This window comes from Lichenostomus cassidix, chromosome 9 (assembly GCF_008360975.1).
Source record: "Lichenostomus cassidix isolate B80296 chromosome 9, HeHo_3.0, whole genome shotgun sequence".
Classification (NCBI taxonomy): Eukaryota; Metazoa; Chordata; class Aves; order Passeriformes; family Meliphagidae; genus Lichenostomus; species Lichenostomus cassidix.
The window spans coordinates 23,982,732-24,002,674 of NC_139490.1; the positions used below are offsets into that span (position 1 = coordinate 23,982,732).

Sequence of the window (19,943 nt, forward strand, 5' to 3'; positions counted from 1 at the left end):
TCTGTTAATAGCTCTGGCACCAAGTATTCATGATTTCATGAGCAAGCTCCCCCTTTCCTCAACCATTTATTTCACCAAGAAACACAGAGAAGAGACAATGGAAAGAAAGCTGGATTTTGATAATTTCTAAAACTAATCAACAGTCCTGAGACCTGCAGGTCCTGCCCAGCTCCATGGCAATGTGTTCACTCCAATATAACCACATCTAATGTCTCTCCTGCCATAGTCTTTCCAAAAAGCAAGAGAGAAGCACTGACTTCCGACAAAATCTGGTACAAAGGAGCCCCTCAAGTGTTATGGGCAGCTGGGCACAGAGGAGAGCCCTTGGGACAGACTCTCATGGTTTAGGAGTCTGTTACTACATTCATAAACCCAGAACACTAGGTTGCTAAATAAGTTAATATTGTTGGTACAATACATAAACACAAATGCCAACAGACAATGGTCCACTGTGTTGGGTTTTTTACAGGAAAAAACCTGAGAGTTTAAAATGGAAATGTAACAAAGACTGTGATTAATGAGCCAAGCAATCCCTACTACATTCTCTGTTTCCTGGGGCTGCTTTATGCTACAAACATACAGACATTTGGTTTTAATTTCCCCAGGCAATTCCTATTAACCCTGTTTCCTCCCTTCCCCCTTCCACCTCCTTAAAAATAAATCTCTAGCTAAATTAAATGGGCCAAATTAATCCCTAATGCAATTCCACCAACTTGGATAGCTAGGCCAGCACGATGAGTCTTGTCCCCACATGATCAAGCAATCAGTTGTGTTTGAGACCTTAAAAAGCTCATTTACTGCTCTAAGAGTCTTTATTTTAACAAGAATTTTGCTTCACAAAAGCATATAAACATTTAGATTGGCTGTAAAGAGACAGATGTTTTCAGAAGAACCTAATCACTATTTTGCGTATAAATATATTACAAAGTGTAGGTGTATCTGCACTCAGGTCTGCAGAGCAAGATTTCCCCTCCTTCCCTGCCTCTCCCAGGTTACAGTTCAGCTCCTTTCAATAGGTATTAGAAGAAAACAACTTCACACCACTGAGAACAGACCTCAGGATCTGAGTGTTAAGAAAAAGCCATGTGGCCTAGTGCACCACATGGAATATCCTCCTTCAGTGAAAAGCAGAGGCCTGTGGGAAGATCAGATGCACAGAGTTGCTTCCCATTGCTGGTTTGAACACATCACGTGTTGCCTGTGATTAGAAGGTAACTACAGCAGAAATGGGTCTATTTAGCTCTAATTACGGTAGAACGAAATTAGATACATTTATTACTCAGAGATTATGGGAGGCACTCTGTGCATAAGATTAAAATCCAGGTTAATTACTACCTTCACTGGGTGCAAGTGATACCACAGAATAAACATAGTCCTACTTAACATCCAGCTGGCTTTCATTTCTGCTTAACTTCCTTTCCCCCCCCAATTAATCATTTATTAACTAAATAATCTAATTTCTTTCCTATAAAACCCAAAGATATTTTTTTATTTTGTTTTGACCCCTGAGAAGACAGAAGGTGTGGAAATGAACACCTTCCACACAAACATGTCTGTAAAACTCAGAAAATAACAAAACATATGTTTGGAGTTTTAGCTTTGGTTTGGTTGTTGGTTGGGTTTCTTTCCTTAATTTACATGCTAAAAAATTCCAGGAAGTGATTGATTAATTCCAGGTCCTGGCTTCCAAAGCATGCTTTTTATTTCACTTCAACAAAAACTGAAACATTGACACTTGGATTTAGATAATATTGCCTTTTCCTACTCCTCCTCTTCATTAAGCACAATTAATTTGTAGCTAATTGACAAACCAAGATCTCTCCCTCAGCTCTATTAACAATTGCTTGAAAGCAACCAGATCTGTGCATATATAAATGTCTTGTAGCATTTGATACTGATGCAACAGAAAGAGAACACTCAGTGCTGAAGCACCAAAAGAACAGGAGCAGATGGAGAAGGCAAGCAGTTAAAAAGAGGAGCTTGCAGTGAAATATGGCAGCAGTTCTGAAACAAGACAGAAATTTAAAATGTCGGCTGACCAAAAAGCTCTTCTGTTTATGTCAAACTTGGGCACCTCGGTCAAGTAACCAAAGCAGCAGGATGGGAAGAGAAGCTGCCATTGCTGAGAAGAGAAATGGGAGCTCCAGCCCCAGGGAACCATTCCACAGCCCTCTGGAGCAGCTGGAGCAGCAGTGCCCAAGTTCCCACCCATGTGCCAGAAGCAGCACATTCCATGTACTGGAGCCCACAGCACTTCCCAGGCTGGCAGGGGCTCCCCTGAAAGACACTCCCCACAACACTTTTTTGGGCTGTCCTTCTCAACTTTGGGCACTCCGAGGAGCAGGTCACCTTTCCTAAGCCTCATCTTGGCTGTGGGCTGATTATTGATGCACTGTTTCAAAGGAATTGATTTTTAATCCATGTTTTCAAGCTGTAGTTTTTAAAGTCCAATTGTCTACATACCTGGGATCAAGGAGACTCCTCAGGAACTGGAAGAGCAAGAACCGGTCCTGTCCAACAGGAGGTGAGAGAGTATTGTTATTTTAAACAATATGCTGTAAAGCAGTGATCCCTGAACTGCATCAGCTGAAGAAAACACAGTTCCCAGCTGGTGCCTGCCGAAGGAGATGCTTTAGGCTTGTCTTGCACAAATATTCTGAGGATGTGTTTGCTGACAATGCTGCTCTGGGAGTCCAAACCATACTGAACCCCACCTAAAAGCTGCAACCAGCAGCTCTGAGACTGTACATTTTTATGGCCAGAACTCCACAAACAGGCCAAATAATTAAGACGTAGCAATTCCTATCAGTGAGTAGCTATTATCCATTTTTCTTCTGTTTCTGACACAGCAACAGCTCACCATGACTCTTAGCAATCATTTCCTACAGTAATGACATCCCCACTACAAAGAAGCCCCAAATTAATGGAGTTTGACACTTCACCTGCAGGTTTGAGATGATGCTCTCGATCTGCTCGCTGAAGTGAATGGCTGCCAAGTCAGCTGCTTTACCTGGGCTCAGCACCAGCAGCTCCTTTGGGGAGGAAAACACAACCAAATTAATTATTTTGGATTTCACAGGCAATATAATTATGCAGCATCACCTAGCCCATCCATAGTGTAATCGCACCTTTGCTTAGATGCAAGTGTAAGATAACAAACACCATCGCACAGAAAAAAAACCAGAAGGGTAGTTGGTAAAAGGGATTTTAGTTGATGATTTTGCTACACACCAGGCCTTGAAGAACACAAAACTCGTCACACCAAGACCCCATCTCAGTCCTAAGGAGAGGAAGTTATTCATCAAGTTTTCTGACAACTGCCTTTACCTCCTGCCAAGAAGACATTCCCAGTGCCCAGCTGAGAGCCAGCAGGAAAGAGGAAACAACCAACCCTTGGGAATTTCTCAGTCCAGTGGAAACAGTGTTTAACTGGCTTGAACTGAACCAAACCAGAGGTTTAAAAGCAAGCTTCCTGTAACTGGTCACTGTAACTGATACCTGTCCAGACATGAAAAAGCAATTTCTTTATTGTAATAGAAGGAAACACAAAATCTTTCAGATGCCTGTGGGTTTGCCTTCTGTTAAGCTTGAGCTAAAAGGCTTTGTCGCTGTTGAGCTGCTAGCAGAGAAGAGATCCCGGATTCTCAGCGTGGCATAGAAAAAGCACTTTATTATTTTGAATCCAACATATATATAGACTTTTCAGAGGTCACCCAGATTGGTCAGTCAGAAACCTCCCCCTAGGCCTGGTTGGCCAGGCCTGAACTGTCCAAATCTCAAGACACTTTCAACAACATCCAAACTTTATCTTTGTTTATAAAACACATGAGAATGTTCTCATGGGAAAGACCTGTGCTAGCCACAAGGCTTCGTATCATACAAGTCTACACAATCCACAGTGTGAGCTTTTTGCTTCTAACCCTTCCAAACGCATCCACACTTCCAAATGAATCAAAAGCAACTGCTGCAAAACAATACTGTGCACCTGGTAACCTTTCCCAAAAGACCCTGCTGAACCTAAAAACAAGAAGACATTGATTTACTAAACAAAAACAACAGTTACAGCAGTAAAGTAAGAAAATTTTCAGAAGCATACATCTGGAAAAAGAAACCAAACTGAAGAAGTTACTTAGCAGTAGCTTGGTCTCCAGACAGACATAGTAGCCACTGAATGCAGCCAATGCCAGAAACAGACAGGGGTGTAAAGAAGCAAAGAAGAGCCTGACCATTCCATAAACTCTTTAGGAAGAGCTGTCACAGATGATGCCTTTGGTGAGATTTCCAAAGGAAAACCTGTCCCCCACATAAGCAGCTCTGGAGTGTTTGATCCCACAGCTTTACTGCATGAGCTCAGCCCTTTCCTGTGACCCCACCAATCCTTCACCCCACAAACCCAGGCAATCCAAAGCACCCAAGAGATCTTAAACACAGCAGGGCAGAGGGACACAAAAAGGATGCAGTGTGATTGCCTTAATAGATTTCTCTCTCTGGGCAAACCCTCCCTGGGAGTCTCCAGGATAGCTGAAGGTAGGACTGGCAGGTTGGAGGGAGATGGCCCAATCTTCTTGCCTGGAATCAGTGCAACCTTCAGAGCCTGTCCCCAAGCAAAATGTTTAGGGCTTGGGTTTCCATCCTCTCCCAGGTCTGAACAACTTGCAAATGGGGTTTTGAGGGGGCAGTACTTGAATTAAAGGCATGTGGGTATGAACGCAGAAAAGGACCAGTACTGAGACTGAAGAGAATAGGGTTTATTTTTTTAAGATAAGTATCAAGGAAAGATGGCTGTGAGATGATGGGGAAAGTGAGAAGTGGCATTGATCACAAGCCCACTTTCTGTCACACAATCACCAGGAAATCCTCTCCAGACACTGCTAGTTTTGCCTGAAAAGGCTGGTTTGGCTGCATTCATACCTCAGCAAATGGCAGTTTTCTGAAGAGCTGAAATCACAGCTTCAGTAAAATGTTATTTACTGTTTCAAGTCTCCTGAATGTCTGAGAGCAGGATTAACACAATGGAAAAGGACAAAAGCCCACAGCAGCCACCAGGCTGCTAAACCACATGGAACTGTATATACTGTTTGCCAATCCTGGGAAACAGAAGATGCCAAAAGGAAAGAGGGAGCTTATCTCAGTGACAGCACCCAAGAAAGGTGGCCCATGGAGCCCCTTACCTGCCCAGCAGCTCTCTGGGGGACCAGAGACGCAGTAGAAGGAAGCATACACAAGAAGCAGCACAGCAGACAGCTGCTTGCCCAACCTGGAACCCCAGTTGCTCTGATGAGGTTGCAATGAGCCAGGCCTGCTCAGCCCCAGCCCAACCATCCCCACCAGTCCCACAGCACTGCCAGTGCCTTTGGAGAGGGGCTGTGAGCTCAGTGAGCCACATGTCAGACAGCTGCATTCACAGGGCTTCTTTGTGCATTGTCTTTTGAATCACTCTCCCTCTTGGTCCATTTTCTCATTAGTCATGCACTACTTGCAGATGCTGGTAAACTAAAAGCACTCTGGATGTGCCCATTAGCTTTTTGTCTGCCTCACAGGATACAGATTCTGTGGCCATTTTCTGCTAAGGAGTGTGGTCTTGTTTGTTTTACAGACAGATTTTCCTGGCTTCTCTCCAGATCACCCTGGAGGGAAGTGACAGCACCTTATAGGAACTAAAAATATTATAGATTCCCCACATCTACTGACTGGACAATCATTTCAGACACATCTCTATCCCCTGAAGCAGACAGAGATTGAAGACATGGGAAAAATTATTAGCTAGAAAAAGTCTAACAGCAGCCCGTGTCTTACAGAGAAGTCACAGCCCCATCTTCCCCCAGGTTAGCAGTGCCAGGGCCGAATGCACTTATCAGTGAGAGGAATCAGGATGAGGAATTGGATCCCACAGGCTCGGAGGTCAGTGATGTCCATGTCCTGTCCTTTTGTGCTGCATGCTTGGGAGATGAAAGATTTGCTAATGGACCCCTCCCCTGCTCCACAGCACTCACTGCCCATCACCCCCTGAGAAGGCCACATTTTACAAAGAGCAGAACGCCAAGGAAGCCAGCCTGAATCCGAGAGAGGCACTTACATTAATGTGTGAGAGCACTGAGCTGTCTCAACAGCTGTGACTTGGCACTGGGACACTTATGCTCATGGAAAAGCACCCAGCAGATCCAAGAGCCATTAGCCGCAGCTGAGGCACCACGGGTGCAGGATATACTGTACCTACCTCCATATGGTCCAAAGTTTTCTGCCACACCAGTTTCTTCTCCTCAGCACTGTAGCCAGGCATGGACAGGATGTTGTGGATGTAGTTGAAAACTTCTTCCTGTAAGGCACAAACCCATAAATGCTGCAGTGTGTTCTGCAGCACCACTGACAGCACTGGCTTTTGGAAAGGAGAGTGTTTCCAACAGCCTTGGCATGACCTCAGGGCTACTCCTCTCTTAGAAAGTCAGGATGAGCTATCTGTAGGGAGGCTGTATGTCCCTAAAGAGTTCCTGAAGAACTGCCAGGAAAAAAGAGCCAAAAGGAACCTGATGCTAATGTGTTAAGCACTGAGGTCAAAGAGAATTGTTCTTCCACTATTAGAAATGTCTCCCTCTTGTCCACAGGGAAAAAGGACAGAACATCACTTGAGCTAGGAGCACAGGCAGAGAGAACACTGCTAGAGGGTAGCTCAGTTTTCCCAGCATATGCCTGAGTTCCTCCCTGATGCTGGCCTCTCCCCCAGGCTCCCTTGCACTGTCCCCAGCTCAGGCGCTCTCCTGTGCCATGGTTTCTAACCACCTCACTATCACAACCTTCTCTTCCAAATCCCTCACCCACCAAACATACAGCATCCTGGTTTCATAAGGACCTGGTGAGGTCACATTTGCCAGACTCTCATCCCAACTTCTGTTGGTGGTAGGGAAGGGAATACCTCAAAAACTGTGGCAGGTATGCAACTGAGGCTCACACAGAAGGTCATGGCAGAGAGATAATAAGGGCAGAGAGCCTATGTCCAGGGAAAAAAATGTGGAGACCAATGGCAGAAACAAAAAGTGTTGCAGTTAGCCACAACTACAATAAATCCGACTTTGCACACAGGTTTGATACACCAGCACCACATTTAAAAATAAAGGAAAACTCTGAGGTTTAAAAAAAAAAATCAGCTCCTCTCCAACAGACAAACACAAACAGCTTTGACTATAACTAAGAAACCTCAACTGTTAAGGGCATGTTTAAGGTAATTATGGTAGAAGAGCAGGGTAGCTGTGCCCAGTCACTGTGGCCAGCAGGAGAGGCTGCATGGCCATGAACCAGAAAGGCCAGGAGCAGCAGGGTTACTCACTTTCCTCAGGGGATCCCGCAGGTAACAGCCAATGATCTTGTCATAGCGAAGCTGCCGCTCATACATGAACTCACAAATCTGATAGCTGAAAGGAAGAGAAATTTCCCACATCAGGAAAACCACTCAGCTGAGCCAGCACAACAGCTTTTGGAAGGGTCTTACATTGGGGTTTTGAGCACACAGACTGGCTGGCTCCAGTGTGCTGGAGTGCCATTTATACCAGCCCCAGGCCAACCTCCCCATCAACCTCCCTCTTTTGGGAAGTGATCACACAGAACAGAGAAAACTGGAGTTACTTGGGGGAGAGGCAAGGGACAGAAGACAACAATCCTCAATAAAATCAGGTCTCACGGGTTCTGCTGCCAGAGATGATCTTCCTTGTTTCCATAACACTGCTCTAAGCTAGGCCAATCCACTACACTAACTTGAAGAAATTCACTGAACATGACTCAACAATGACACAGTTTCCTACCTTCACATTTTAATAAACATCTTCAATATTTTGAGACTTTACGTAAAATCAGATGTAACTGAGTCAAACCAAATGAAGAGCGCTAATTAATATTACACTATAGCTCTTTCAGTTCTGATGGAAGTGGCTGAGCTGGGGGGGGTCTGGCTGTCAAGTTCTCTGAAGCAAGGGGAAAAAAAAGTGTTTACTGAATCGGAAAAATTTGATCAAGTCACTCCTTTTAGGACACCGAGGCAAACAGGCGTGGCATACCCACCACTGCCATCCCTCGGGTCCTTTGTGGTATGGTGGATTCATTCACGTTACACTCAAACTCACAGCCTGGATGAAGATGCCTCCCCGGCTGGCTCTGTTCTGGCATGACAGACACTTTCTGGAATCATAAAACATCTAAAGGAGATGCTGGAAATATTTAGCCTTTTCAGACACTGTTTTTGTCTCTCCTACTCAATTCTAAAATGAGTACCATGGGGGTGGCTCCAGACCCCTTCATGCTTTTAAATCCACCTGTGGGTCTCACCCCAACCAGGGACCTCCATCTGCCAGGGGTGGAGCATTCCAATATACAACTGTACCTCTGAACACAGCCTGGGCTCTAGGATAGGGAATGTCAAAATTCATCAAGTCCCACAGCATTTCTCCTGAAGGGTTTCCATAGTTCCACCCCCTCTTTCCTATGCTTTCTCTAAGAACACCCAGGAGAGAAAGTCTGGGACTACACATGAACATCTTAAATGAAGCATAATGTGAATGCACAGGGAAATAATGCCAAACATAGTTGCAAAGTAGAAACAAGAAAAGTGGAGCCAAAAAAAAGCTGTGGAAGAGATTTAAAGGCAGAGATTTAAAATTCAATATCATACACAAGATCTAAAGGTAGTTTTTATATATTGTGTCCAGAAACTCACAACTCAGCCTTCTCTGCCATTTGGATAAGGCAGCACTCTTCAAACTGCACGATCCCTCCTGCCTGGAGCAGCTCTAAAAGGACCTGCAGAGATTGAACAGCAGTTATTTACAAGGCAGCAGCAGCAGCAGCTGAACAGCCAGTGTCACTACAAGTACACTGCTCTTGCTCCATTACACTTTATAAGCCCTTTATAAGGGCTGACTATACTGATTTTGTTAATTGATTGTCCGTTAATTATGAAAGCCACATGGTTATTGAGAACTTTCCTGCCTCAGTTCTTCCTCCTCCAGGCAATGTTGGGGTGGAATCCTTCCCTCCTGCTGTGCCCAGCACTGCCCAGTATTTCCATGCCCATGTCTTTGGCATGCGACCCAAGGCCCACACCCACTCCTGAGGACAAACTGTGCTCCACAGCCAGGCCTTGCCTGGTGCTCCAAGGAGCATTCCCTGGAAGGCTCTTACCTGCTGCCTCTCGGAATGCCGGGAGTCATCATCCGGGCTGCACAGGAACTCCAGCACCTGTGCCAGGGTAGAGGTTGGTGTGAGCCAGGCCTGGCTGGCACAGCTGGGAGCACAAACTGACCAGCACACCCTGAGCACCAGCAGTGGCAACAGCAAACCACCACACAACGCGACCATCTAAATGCACCTGGTCTTGGAACCAAACTGGGATACTGGAATAGCAGAGAACTGCTGAAAGATTCCTGGGAGGGAAACACAAGACTCTGCACCAGGATCTAGAACCAAACTTTAGGGAACCCAGGCAATATAGAAGAACTCAGGCAACCTCATGTTTCTGCTTTGGACTGCACACCAAAGAGCTGGTACCACTATACTGACTCTATATTCTGGTATCACTATACTCTCTCTCCTGGACTGTGCCATCTCATCAGGGAAACAGGAAATTACGTAATTCATAAAATCTAATATACGTGGAATAAATGTGTTTAATCCAAATCTGTTCAGCCTTCACAGTGTTCTTCAGTCTTAAATTAGGACAAAGGACATATATATTCTAATTTGTTTTTATTAGAGCTCATACATCCCTATTATCCATCATAGCACAACTGCTGCAGCCAATGAAGCCTCCTCCTCAGTCCCAGGAATTTCTGGGATTTAAGCTGATATACAAAGTTAGCTCATGCAAGCTTCAGGCATGCATTGGCGCAAATGCCTTTCTCAAACAGTAGTGAAGGTAGTGGCCACCTGAACTAAAAATTACCAGCTACACTAACATGCTCTATAAGCTCACTAATGTAATTTTAGTTGATACCTCTTATCCCAGATTGCCTTGGGTTGGGAAGGCCCATCCAGTTCTACCCCTCTGCCCTGGGCAGGGACACCTTTCACTAGACCAGATTGCTCAGAGCTTCATGCAGACTGGCTTTGAACACTTCCTAGGACATGCTGCTGTTTCTCACACAATTCCAGCCAAGCTGAAACACAGAGTGTACTGTGCTTGCATGGTCTGTTCTACCCTGCTCCTGGGAAAGGCCCAGCAAGATGTCACCTTGTTTATAATGCACCAGTACTTCCAGACCTGCTCCAGTCTAAAGCACTGGCCACACTTTCTGCAGTGCTGCATCCTGCTTGGAATGTTATACACATTCAGGAATACTTGCCTGGTCAAACAGTGTCCTGTTGACAAACAAGGTGTTGTTGGGCTTGGCAAGCTGCCGGGCAAGGAAGGTAAAGAGACAGCCAACCTGTGATGGGGTGAAGTCGGAATTCTCCACCATGACCTGAGAAATAGCAGAGAGAAAAGGGAAAAATAAACCCACAAGGGATTATTCTGCAGCTGCCTTTGGGAAAAGTAAGCAGGACAACAAGATATCCTTGTGAACCATCGTGTCGCCTCCAACCCCAGACACCTGCTGGTGTTGGTCCATCCTGAAGGTCAAACACAAGTCCCCTCCCGCAGCTTTCAGCTGTGCCACCTTAAGACACAGTGGATGTGTCCTTGCTAAAGCACCTCTATCCTAAAGCTGAAGAGGCCCCACCTCTCTGCTGTAAACTCAACAGTTGAATTTTTGCATGTCCCTGCTTTTTAGGCATGAAGAGGCTCCAAACCCATATTTATCTCCACCTCTGTAGCCTGTGCTGCTCATGGGACATGTAACAACTTCTGAGCAGAGCAATGTTGGTATATTTTTACATTGTTAAAGACTATAAGAGAAAAAAAACCTAAACACTTCACTTCAAGCCCCAGGCACTCACCACTTCAACTGTGGCAAGCAAAGAACTGTTCTAATAGCTAAGAAATGACTACAGGTTTGGGGAAAATCTTCACATAAAATTAGCTGTTAGTCTAACAATATTTAGAGAAACTTGTGGCTGTGCTGACTTGAAATTACAGAAAAAAGGAATATCTAAGAGTCACTACAAGAGGGATTTGAAACCCAAGGTATGCTCGTCACCTGTCTGGCGCATAAAACACAAGCCTGATGTCTCCGGCTTCTAAAAAAGTCCTAAACCCTAAGGGAAAGCGAAATGCCCCTGTTTGGAGAGTCCCCTATAAGAGCAGTGTGTTTAGCTGGGAGGAAATCCATCATCCGGACAATTCTGTCAGTCAAGATCTAAGAACTGCTCCAGCTAAGCCTTGCCATGGAGCAGTGCAGATTATAACCTCATTCAGTCAGAGCTGGGGGGAGTCAATTGATTTCTTCATGTGACCCAGAGTTCCAGACCCCATGAGATGCTAATCTAATGGTTACGTTACACAAGTGAGGCCGGCAGGCAAAACACAATAGAGAATCAAGCAGAACTTTGCTTGAAACACCAGCTAAAGCAATCATTCTTGTTGAATTTTCATTTTCTGTCTACAAAGGCTGTTTCTTACAGGAGCCTAGTCAGAACAGCATTACCTAACACCACTAAAATACTATTCACTGAAATATCTGGAGTGTTTTATTAATTTTAACTTTGTTTTTCACAAACTGGGTCCTTGTCAGTCCATGTGAAGGTGAAAATACTCTAACCCTGGAAGAGAGCAAGCTCCCAGAGGCTGCAGGCCAGTCACATGAATGACACGTTTGGCAAAGTTTTGATCGGCATTAGCAGACTGTATATGTTCACCAAACTATTTCAAAAGCACTGCTATCTCCTAGGTTTTTACTTTACTGCCAATGCCGGATTTAAATGGAAAGTTCCAAAAGCTTTTAACTTTTATCCAAAAGGACAGCAGATTCCAGACCAAAGGACTGAGAGTTCTCTTAACACCACATTGTTTGCCTGCAGATGCAATGCTGCAGCCCTTCTCAAGCTGCCCTCCTGCTTTCAGTGCCGTGACAGGAACACATCCCCAGCAGCTCTGGAACACAGCTGCAGTGTGCCACCTCCTGCTGACAGCAGCTCAGGACACAAACCAGAGGGGCTGAGCCAGCACAGGGCTAAAATACCCCTCAGAGCCACCAACGGCTCAAGAAGGCTCACAAACCCCTCACAGTGGCATTATCTCAGCCCACTGCAGCAGCACTGCCACCCAAGTCACTCACTGTGCCCTTGTCTCATCTATCAGTGGTGACAGGGACAATGAAATGCTACTTATGATATGTTTATACATAAACAGCTTCCAAGTGAGTCACTCATGATTAATGGTGACAGCTCAGAGGGGCAAGCAAACAGCGCTTGGCAGCGAGAGCTTTTAATGGGAACATCCATTGTTGGGAAGAGGGGCTAGGGATGACAGGTGATTTCCAGAGCACCAGGCTGACAACTGACATTCCTCTTCTCTCCTAAACTAAAGATACGCCTGTCATCCTGGGAGTGCCCCATCCCAAACACTGCATTTACAGCCAGGGGGAGCAGGGATTCAGCAGAAAAGCATTGGCCCCCTGCCAAGCACAGAATACCTGGGACCTTTTATCCTGCTTAGAAGGAGTCAGGGAGTAGATCCAATGAGAAGCAGATAAAAATAAGCTTAACACTGCAGAAAGGAGAAATTTGACAAAGTACCACCCAGGTGAAAGCACAGACAGGAAAGGAGACCTCTCTGTCAGCATATTTAAAGTTCATGAATCATCATTCCTGAATATGCACCCAACATCTTTGGCTGAGGTGAATCCACACCCAGCACCTCCTCAGAGCTGTCAGCCAGGGCACGACTGGAAACACCTCCTCCAGATTAACAGGCTGTACTGGAGGACACTGCATACAATCAGTCAGATACAAACAAAGGGTCATTTTTAGGCGCACTCACTTTCAGAAGAATGTCCACAATCCTCTGTTGATATTCCACAGCTTGCTTATCATTCTTAAAGTCTTCAAAAGTCTGCAAGAGGCAAAACACTGACACCTTGAGCAGAATCCCTCAGAATACCAGTGAACACAAAGCAGACAATGCTGGTTTGAGTCCTTTCTCTGCATATCCCCAAGCAGCAAGTTCCAAGACAGAATTTGCTCTTTTGTAACTACTAAAACGTTTTTTACATATTCAGGTAAAAGCAACGGGTCCAAAGGGGCATAGGAAATTCTAAAAACTTGGAAAATAAGACAGATCTCCATGCAGGAGAAGGAGGTAGGTACTAGAACACTCTTTACAAATGCATTATTCTTGTTTTACTTCTGTTTCAAAGACAGCCTCTGTTGCCAGAACTTTCACTGTGTAATGTCCTGTCCACCACTTTTTATTTAAGGACATAAAGGATTACTGTGATTCCATCTGATATCTTACAGAACAAGCACCAGAACAGTTCCTGCCCCAAGCCAGGAACTCCTGGTTTAGCTAAAGCATGGATTTATTGACAGGAATCTCATAGATCATGCAGCAATGATGGAAGAGCAGGCACTGCATTTTGCTCTCCGAGAGCCAGGATCTCTTACCAGAGCCAGCACATTGAGGAATTCCCGCGTGTCGAAGTGCAGCAGGGTCCGAACGTAGGGATACACCTCCTCATCCACAGATCCCTCGGCTGAGTGTAGCCGGATCAGGAACTCAAACACCTGCAAGGACAAGGCACGCAAACACAGCAGATTTCTTATAGATTTCAGATCCATAGGGAGCTCCAACTGGGAGCACAGGTGCATGGGAAAGCAGCACCATCACCTGCTTTGCACTTAAACTTTAAAGCCCTTTAGGAGTCCATCAGTTCTTATTTGAGTGGTGTTTTCTGTCACTTGTCAGCAGGAAAATATCCCCCTCCTTAGACTATCAACCACTTTCAGATCAATCAAAATTTAAGACCAAACAAAAATAAAGGCTTATTTATAGTTGCAGAAGCATGTGAAATTGGAAAACTCCCTCCCCTTCCTGTCAGCTTTCCTGGGAAGCTGTGCAACTCCTCCTTATACAGGGCATAGCTCCTCTCCTTGTCCACAGTTCACTTGGGAAGAGCCAGTCAATCTACTCCCTCCATGTGAGGCACAAAGCTTTTGGCACTGCAAAGACTGACTGAGGTGCTTTTCAACTCCGTCTCTTCCACTGACTTTGCAGTTCATGAAATTTGAGGGCATCTTCCAAAATAAACTCCCTTTACTGAGCCCCTGACAGAGGTGTCCAGACCATCCCAGGGAACCAAGAGGGCAGGGACAGCTCTGAGTGTCTCACCCAGGCACACAGCAGAGCTGACTGCCAGCAGGAAGGCAACAGGCAGCTCCAGGCTGGAGCAGCACTCGGGAGTACATGCCGGATACACACTGGGATCCCACAGACAGCTGAGAGGCCATGTGCTCTCCCAGCCACCCTCAGCAAGTGCCATGGTCCCTCATTTACTCCTATTCTGAGGTAAATTGCTGTCAGCACAGTGGCACTGAATCCAGCAGGAATTAGCAGCTTGCCTTTCAGATCCACACCTTCCCTGCTGGCCTCCTTGATCCCAATCTGGCAGCTAGGAATGCTTGAGAAAACAAAACAAACCCAGCAGACAGAAAGGTGTTACTTAAACTCAGCTCTTAGGAACATCAGCAGGAATCACAGAAAGAGGCTGAAGGCTCTTCCCAGGGCTGTGAGTGCTGCTGGCTGGGCTCCTGCTGCCCCTCAGACCCTGAGGAGGGGACAACCCAACAACTGTGGGAGAGGACAATAGCCAGTGCTTAGCCCATCAAAGGGGAGTGGATGGGTTTGCACAGCCTGTGAGTAAAGGGGCTGCAAGAAATCAGAGCCATCACATACATACAGCTACAACTTGTAGATTAGGAAAAAATAACCCACAAACAAAACCCCACCACACAACCAAAATATAGCTGTTCTATTGCAATGCAAAGAGAAAGTGCAAAAGAAAAAGCACTTCCTCTTATTGGAACCCAGAAACTGAAGCGAAATGCTCAAAACCAAAAAAAAATGTTTGTGGTAAGACCGGCCAGAAGCTCAGACAGAAGTTTGGTGAGCACAAAGTGATGATCAGGGACATCCTGACAGGAAGTGATTGTACATTTAAGTGAGCTTTAGTGAGTACCCACTGCTATTTTACACAGTCCCTCAAGAAATTGTCAGATTACACCAAAGGACTCAAAAGCCTTTAAGAAACCTACAACCAAGAGCTACTTAGAGACATTTCCCCCCACTGTCAATCCTGTGTCACATGCATTTGAAAACAGGGAGTATGCTCCCATATTTGACATGTCAAGTTTACAAAGAACAAACAGCTACACACTTCTGATAACTTTTGTTAAAGAAGGAGGCAAAAACCCCAATCACTAAGAACTGTTCCCACACCCCAATTTACAGTCAAAAGAAAAATACTAGGTTTAAATGTTCAGACTGCAACAACGGTTTGATTTCATCCTTTAAAAACTAGTTTTGTAATTACAGTGGGATACACTCCTATCACAAAAATACAGTTATCAGACTTATAACAGTTTTCCTTTGGAAACTCATAAAAGAAGGCATATGCAGCTACTAAAAACCTCAAGCTGCCTTCCAAGAGGTTTCTCACCTGATTTTTTACCAAAGGTACCAGATCTTCAGGAATATCACCCAATGGATATGCACGGCCTGCCAAGCAGCAGCTACAGAAAAGGAGGAAAAAATTTGAATACACCCTGACATTGAAGAGATTGAGGAGAACTGTTCATTTTTTGAGTTGATTTCCAGGAGGTTCTTAACACAAGGCAAACCAATTTATTTTGTAAATCATGAAAGCAAGAAGTATCCCAGGCCGCACCACTGCTAATGCACACTGAGCCAACACACTGCATGAATTTGCATCCAAGGGATGTCATTCCACAGCAAGAAAGTACTGGTAAAACTGCGTATTTCTCACAAAATTTTCCATTTTAGGAAGTTGGAATAATTCAGAAGCTAACTTCACAATCTTGCATAAATTCCAGAAAGAGGAATTCGCTAATGAATCCCTCCTGTGCAAGCTTCTGCAAATGACAGGGAACACAGCAAGGAGCAGATGAGCACAGCTATCCCAAAAGGCAGGGCAGAAAGGGCCAGAACAAGGCATGCTACAGAACATGAGGCTACAGAGCCCTTGGTCAAGGAGCTCTGTGCCTCACACATGACAGAACCCACTCTAACCAAATTCTGACATTAAAAACATGATATTGGCACATCAGCAGCAATAAGCCTCCAACTTGATCCCTCCCATTCACTCACACCATGTGCATCAAGAAGAGATTGTAAATTTAATTTAACTCTAGTGAGTACCCACTGCTATTTTACACAATCTCTTAGAACCTGAAGCTCCCTGTAAGGTTCTGCAACTACAGCAAGTTTAAAACCTGGTGCCACAAGTAGGCAACACCTCACACACTTTCTGAAGGACCTTACCTTATATATACAAGCAGCTTGTTGCCCATCACCACCTGCTCATCTAGAAAACAAAAATTATTTGTCACCCTTTCTTCACAAGACAAGACACAGAGATGCAATTCTTCTCACACACACACACAGTTTATCACACAAAGTTGAGTAGCTTTACACACAGTAAATAGTACTAGAACACTCTTCTGCTCTCCAAGACCCTTACATTGGGTGTTTCCTTTTTGCATCTCTTTGTTAGAAGTGACCAGGGATATTCAAAATACCAAGTATCAAAACGAAAAACCCTCAAAGGGAAAGAATTCTGTACCTGTGAGAGACTTCCCAGCATTCAGTGGAGGAGCAATGACTTTGAACAGCTTCTGTAACAAGAAAAAAGGCAGTGCTCAAGCAGCTGGAAAAGCTCAAAGCAACGAACCTGTATGGTTATGAAGCAGAGATCAATGAGATGTCTTCTCACAGAAACTCTTTATCTGTGTCTTTTAATTCAAAGGCACAGAGGACTCAAAGACATGGCAAAAGATGCTTTTCCCAGCTGATGTTATGAAAAAACAGCTTTCATTCCATCAGCTCTAACCCTAAGCATGGGCCACACTAAAGCCAAGCAACGTTCAGCAGTCCCAGAGGTCATTCAGAGCATAACCCACCAGCCCCATGTCCTGCTTCTCTATCTCCTGTCACCAGACAACGTGCAGCCCACCCAGCAGGGTCACCAGAGCCTAGCTTGGGCAAGTAGAACATCTAAACACTTGCCTCTAGAAAGCAAAGTTATTCATACCCATACAGCTATTGCTTGGTTTCCACAGTCCTTTTTAAAATCATGACCACCTAAAGAGCTTCCTTCCTGAGAAAAATCAAATGACATTACAGCTGCTAAAACTTGGGCAGGGGAAGATTTTCACATTCCAATAGTCCCAGCTCTCCATATCAGCCCTACTGAGAAAATACCAACAGTGTTTCCATGGTGAAACCCACAGGGTTTAGAGAGCCATTGGCACACCAGGCACAACTCCAGGATAGCCAGTAGCACCAACAGAGCCTTCAGAGACAGCATTCCAGAAGTGCTGTGCTTCCTGCTGAGAGATCTCTCCCAGGACCTCAGAAGAAGGCATACCTCGAGCAAGGGCTGTTTACGGCTTTTTTATTAATTGTGTGCATGCAGTCTCCTTAAATCATCATGTTATTATCTTCTGCTGCTTTTCCTTTATATTTTATTAGCATGACTATATTTCCTCTCCTAACTTTGCAGAGGATTTCTGTCTCAGCAGGGAATTTGGTGTTCTAAAGCACAGTAGTTACAAATTACTTCTCTCCTCTACTACATCCAGTAAAATAAACTGCATATACCACAAACTATTTCCCCCTTGAAACTGAGAAGAGCAAGAACACAGAACAGAGAGAATAAGATAAGGCTTTGGGTTTGAAATGCTGTTTCTCAGGAAGAAAGTGTGCTGAACACCGCAGTAACCCCTCCTGCAGGAGGGCCTCTCCTACCTCCATGGGGCTGATGAAGTCGTTCATCCCACTGTTGTAGACGTAGATCATGGCATCGTACAGCCGGTTTTCCCAGCACAGGAGAACCACCTGCAAGGCAGCAAAGCACAGGGCAGCTACACAGCTGCTCTTAGCTCACAGTTTTGTCACTCCCCAGGCCATGTCCTTGCACTTCCATCATCCAAGAGTATGACTTATAGCAGAATGAGGATTTCCACCTACAGAACCAGTCTGCAAAAACCCCAAATGCCCCAAAGGAGTGTCCAACTTATTGCTCACGCAAGCAAGCATGGAACCTGACTGTCTATATTCTAACATTCATGTGAGTTAGAGATGAAATTTTTAAAAACCCAGCTCTTCAGAAACCTTGCTTGGGTTTGGCTGCATTAGTGTGTGGCTAGCACAGTTTTTCCCATGAGAAGTTTTCTTGTGTTTTGTAAATAAAGATAAAGTTTGGATGTTTTTGGAACAGTGTCCCAGAGCTTGGGCAGTGCAGGCCTGGCCAATCAGGCCTGGGGGAAGGCTTCTGACTGACCAATCTGGGTGACTTTTGAGAACTCTATAAATGTGATGAAATCAAAACAATAAAGGTCATTCTTTCTTGCCACTGAGAACCGATGCATTCATTACTCTGCTGGCTGCTCAACAGCGACATTAGTGAACCATAACATCAAGATCCCAAGCAGCTTCACCCTTCAAATGGAAAGCCATGCCATCAGAAATCAGGACTGCTGAGTGGGAACACCTCCCTGCTCCACTAACTTTGTTGTGCAAAACCAAGTACCCAAGCTGACAAACAACTCCAGCTTTCTGTGCTCCTGCAGCCTTTGATGTCAGGTAAGGTATTCAAAATGGGAAAGAATGATTTGGAATAATCCTGAAGGACCAGTATTTTCCAACACATTCAGCTGCTGATGCATTAACTGATGCCAGACACAAACTGAAGGGAGCAAAACACAGCCACACTGTAATTCCCAACTCACTGAATTTGAACCCAGGGACACAGGGAAACCCCACATGCCATGCTGTGCTTAGAAGCACAAGATGTTGTAACTATTGAGCTCCTCTGAATAAATCGGCACAGTATGCAACACAACCACTCACCTGCTGTATGTCTAAACTGGTGATATCCATATGCACAATGCAGGCTTCCAAGTTTTCCAACCTGTTCTTGTCTTGGAAGTGAAGCAGCAAGTCTTTCATCACTTGAGCTGTGATTCCCATCAGCTTATCACTCAAGATATATGGCTCCAAGCACTCCAGAAAGATGCCTTTGGCTACAGAGTTCTCACTCATCTTATCATATATCTGGTTAAATAATAGATCCCTAGGAGGAAGGAGGAGTTTAAGTTATCGAATAATTTTATTAAAATCTTGCTTATCTGCTTTCTGAAGGCTCCAAATTAAACTCCATTTTCTCTGTATTTCTCAGGCTCAGGAACAGAATGCCCTGTTCAGCTCCTGTACTGGGGCAAGTTACACAGCATAAATCAGCTATGGATGTTGCAGCTGAAAAAGTGCCATTAGAAAGGAAGTGCTGATGATGACAGGAAAATCTGTTAAGGCAGGTTCTTGGTCCAAAACAACTTTTCTTCCTTAACACTTCAGTGCAAATTTAAGAGACAGTTTTGTGTGAGTACTGAGTTCTTGACTTTGGTACCAGTTTTTAGGCATTGCTCTGAACTGTAATGTGACACATGCTATGAAATTATGTGATGCAATTCCTCTACACCACGTGGTGTCCCAGGAAACAGACTGGGGGCTACCTGGGGTGGTGGGGTCAGCCCTGGGGGACAGGCCTGCCAGCCCAGACTTACACGCGCTGCAGCAGGAGACAGTAGTCCACAATGACAGGCACCACATCCTGGGGAACAAATAACAACAAAGTTGTAGGGACTGACTGGCAAAAATCCTGTCAAGCAGCACATCCTGCAGAGCACAAATGCAATCTTTGCCAACACCACCAAGAGCAGAGACAATGAGGTATCTGACTCAGCTGGTAGTTGGCACAGTTACAGGTTTTCCATATGCTGGTGCATAT

At 44.9% G+C, this 19,943-nt stretch overlaps 1 protein-coding gene across 4 annotated transcripts in view; it reads right to left on the reverse strand.

Moving 5' to 3' along the window:
- The window catches only part of VPS8 (VPS8 subunit of CORVET complex), a 69,272-nt gene that overhangs the window by 25,178 nt on the left and 24,151 nt on the right, over window positions 1-19,943 (reverse strand). For all 4 annotated transcript variants that reach the window (XR_014854146.1, XM_085069973.1, XM_085069972.1 and 1 more), the window contains exons 20-34: window positions 19,720-19,766; window positions 19,007-19,229; window positions 17,903-17,992; window positions 16,719-16,770; window positions 16,418-16,460; window positions 15,576-15,648; window positions 13,525-13,644; window positions 12,902-12,973; window positions 10,326-10,445; window positions 9,166-9,222; window positions 8,702-8,784; window positions 7,322-7,406; window positions 6,218-6,316; window positions 2,943-3,032; window positions 2,464-2,510 (exon numbers count right to left, since the gene is read on the reverse strand). Coding sequence is in view for 3 of the 4 variants with exons in the window: in XM_085069973.1 (XP_084926099.1) it covers window positions 2,464-2,510; window positions 2,943-3,032; window positions 6,218-6,316; window positions 7,322-7,406; window positions 8,702-8,784; window positions 9,166-9,222; window positions 10,326-10,445; window positions 12,902-12,973; window positions 13,525-13,644; window positions 15,576-15,648; window positions 16,418-16,460; window positions 16,719-16,770; window positions 17,903-17,992; window positions 19,007-19,229; window positions 19,720-19,766 (1,301 nt within the window). In the remaining variant the exon portion in view is untranslated. The remainder of the gene's footprint in view (window positions 1-2,463; window positions 2,511-2,942; window positions 3,033-6,217; window positions 6,317-7,321; window positions 7,407-8,701; window positions 8,785-9,165; window positions 9,223-10,325; window positions 10,446-12,901; window positions 12,974-13,524; window positions 13,645-15,575; window positions 15,649-16,417; window positions 16,461-16,718; window positions 16,771-17,902; window positions 17,993-19,006; window positions 19,230-19,719; window positions 19,767-19,943) is intronic.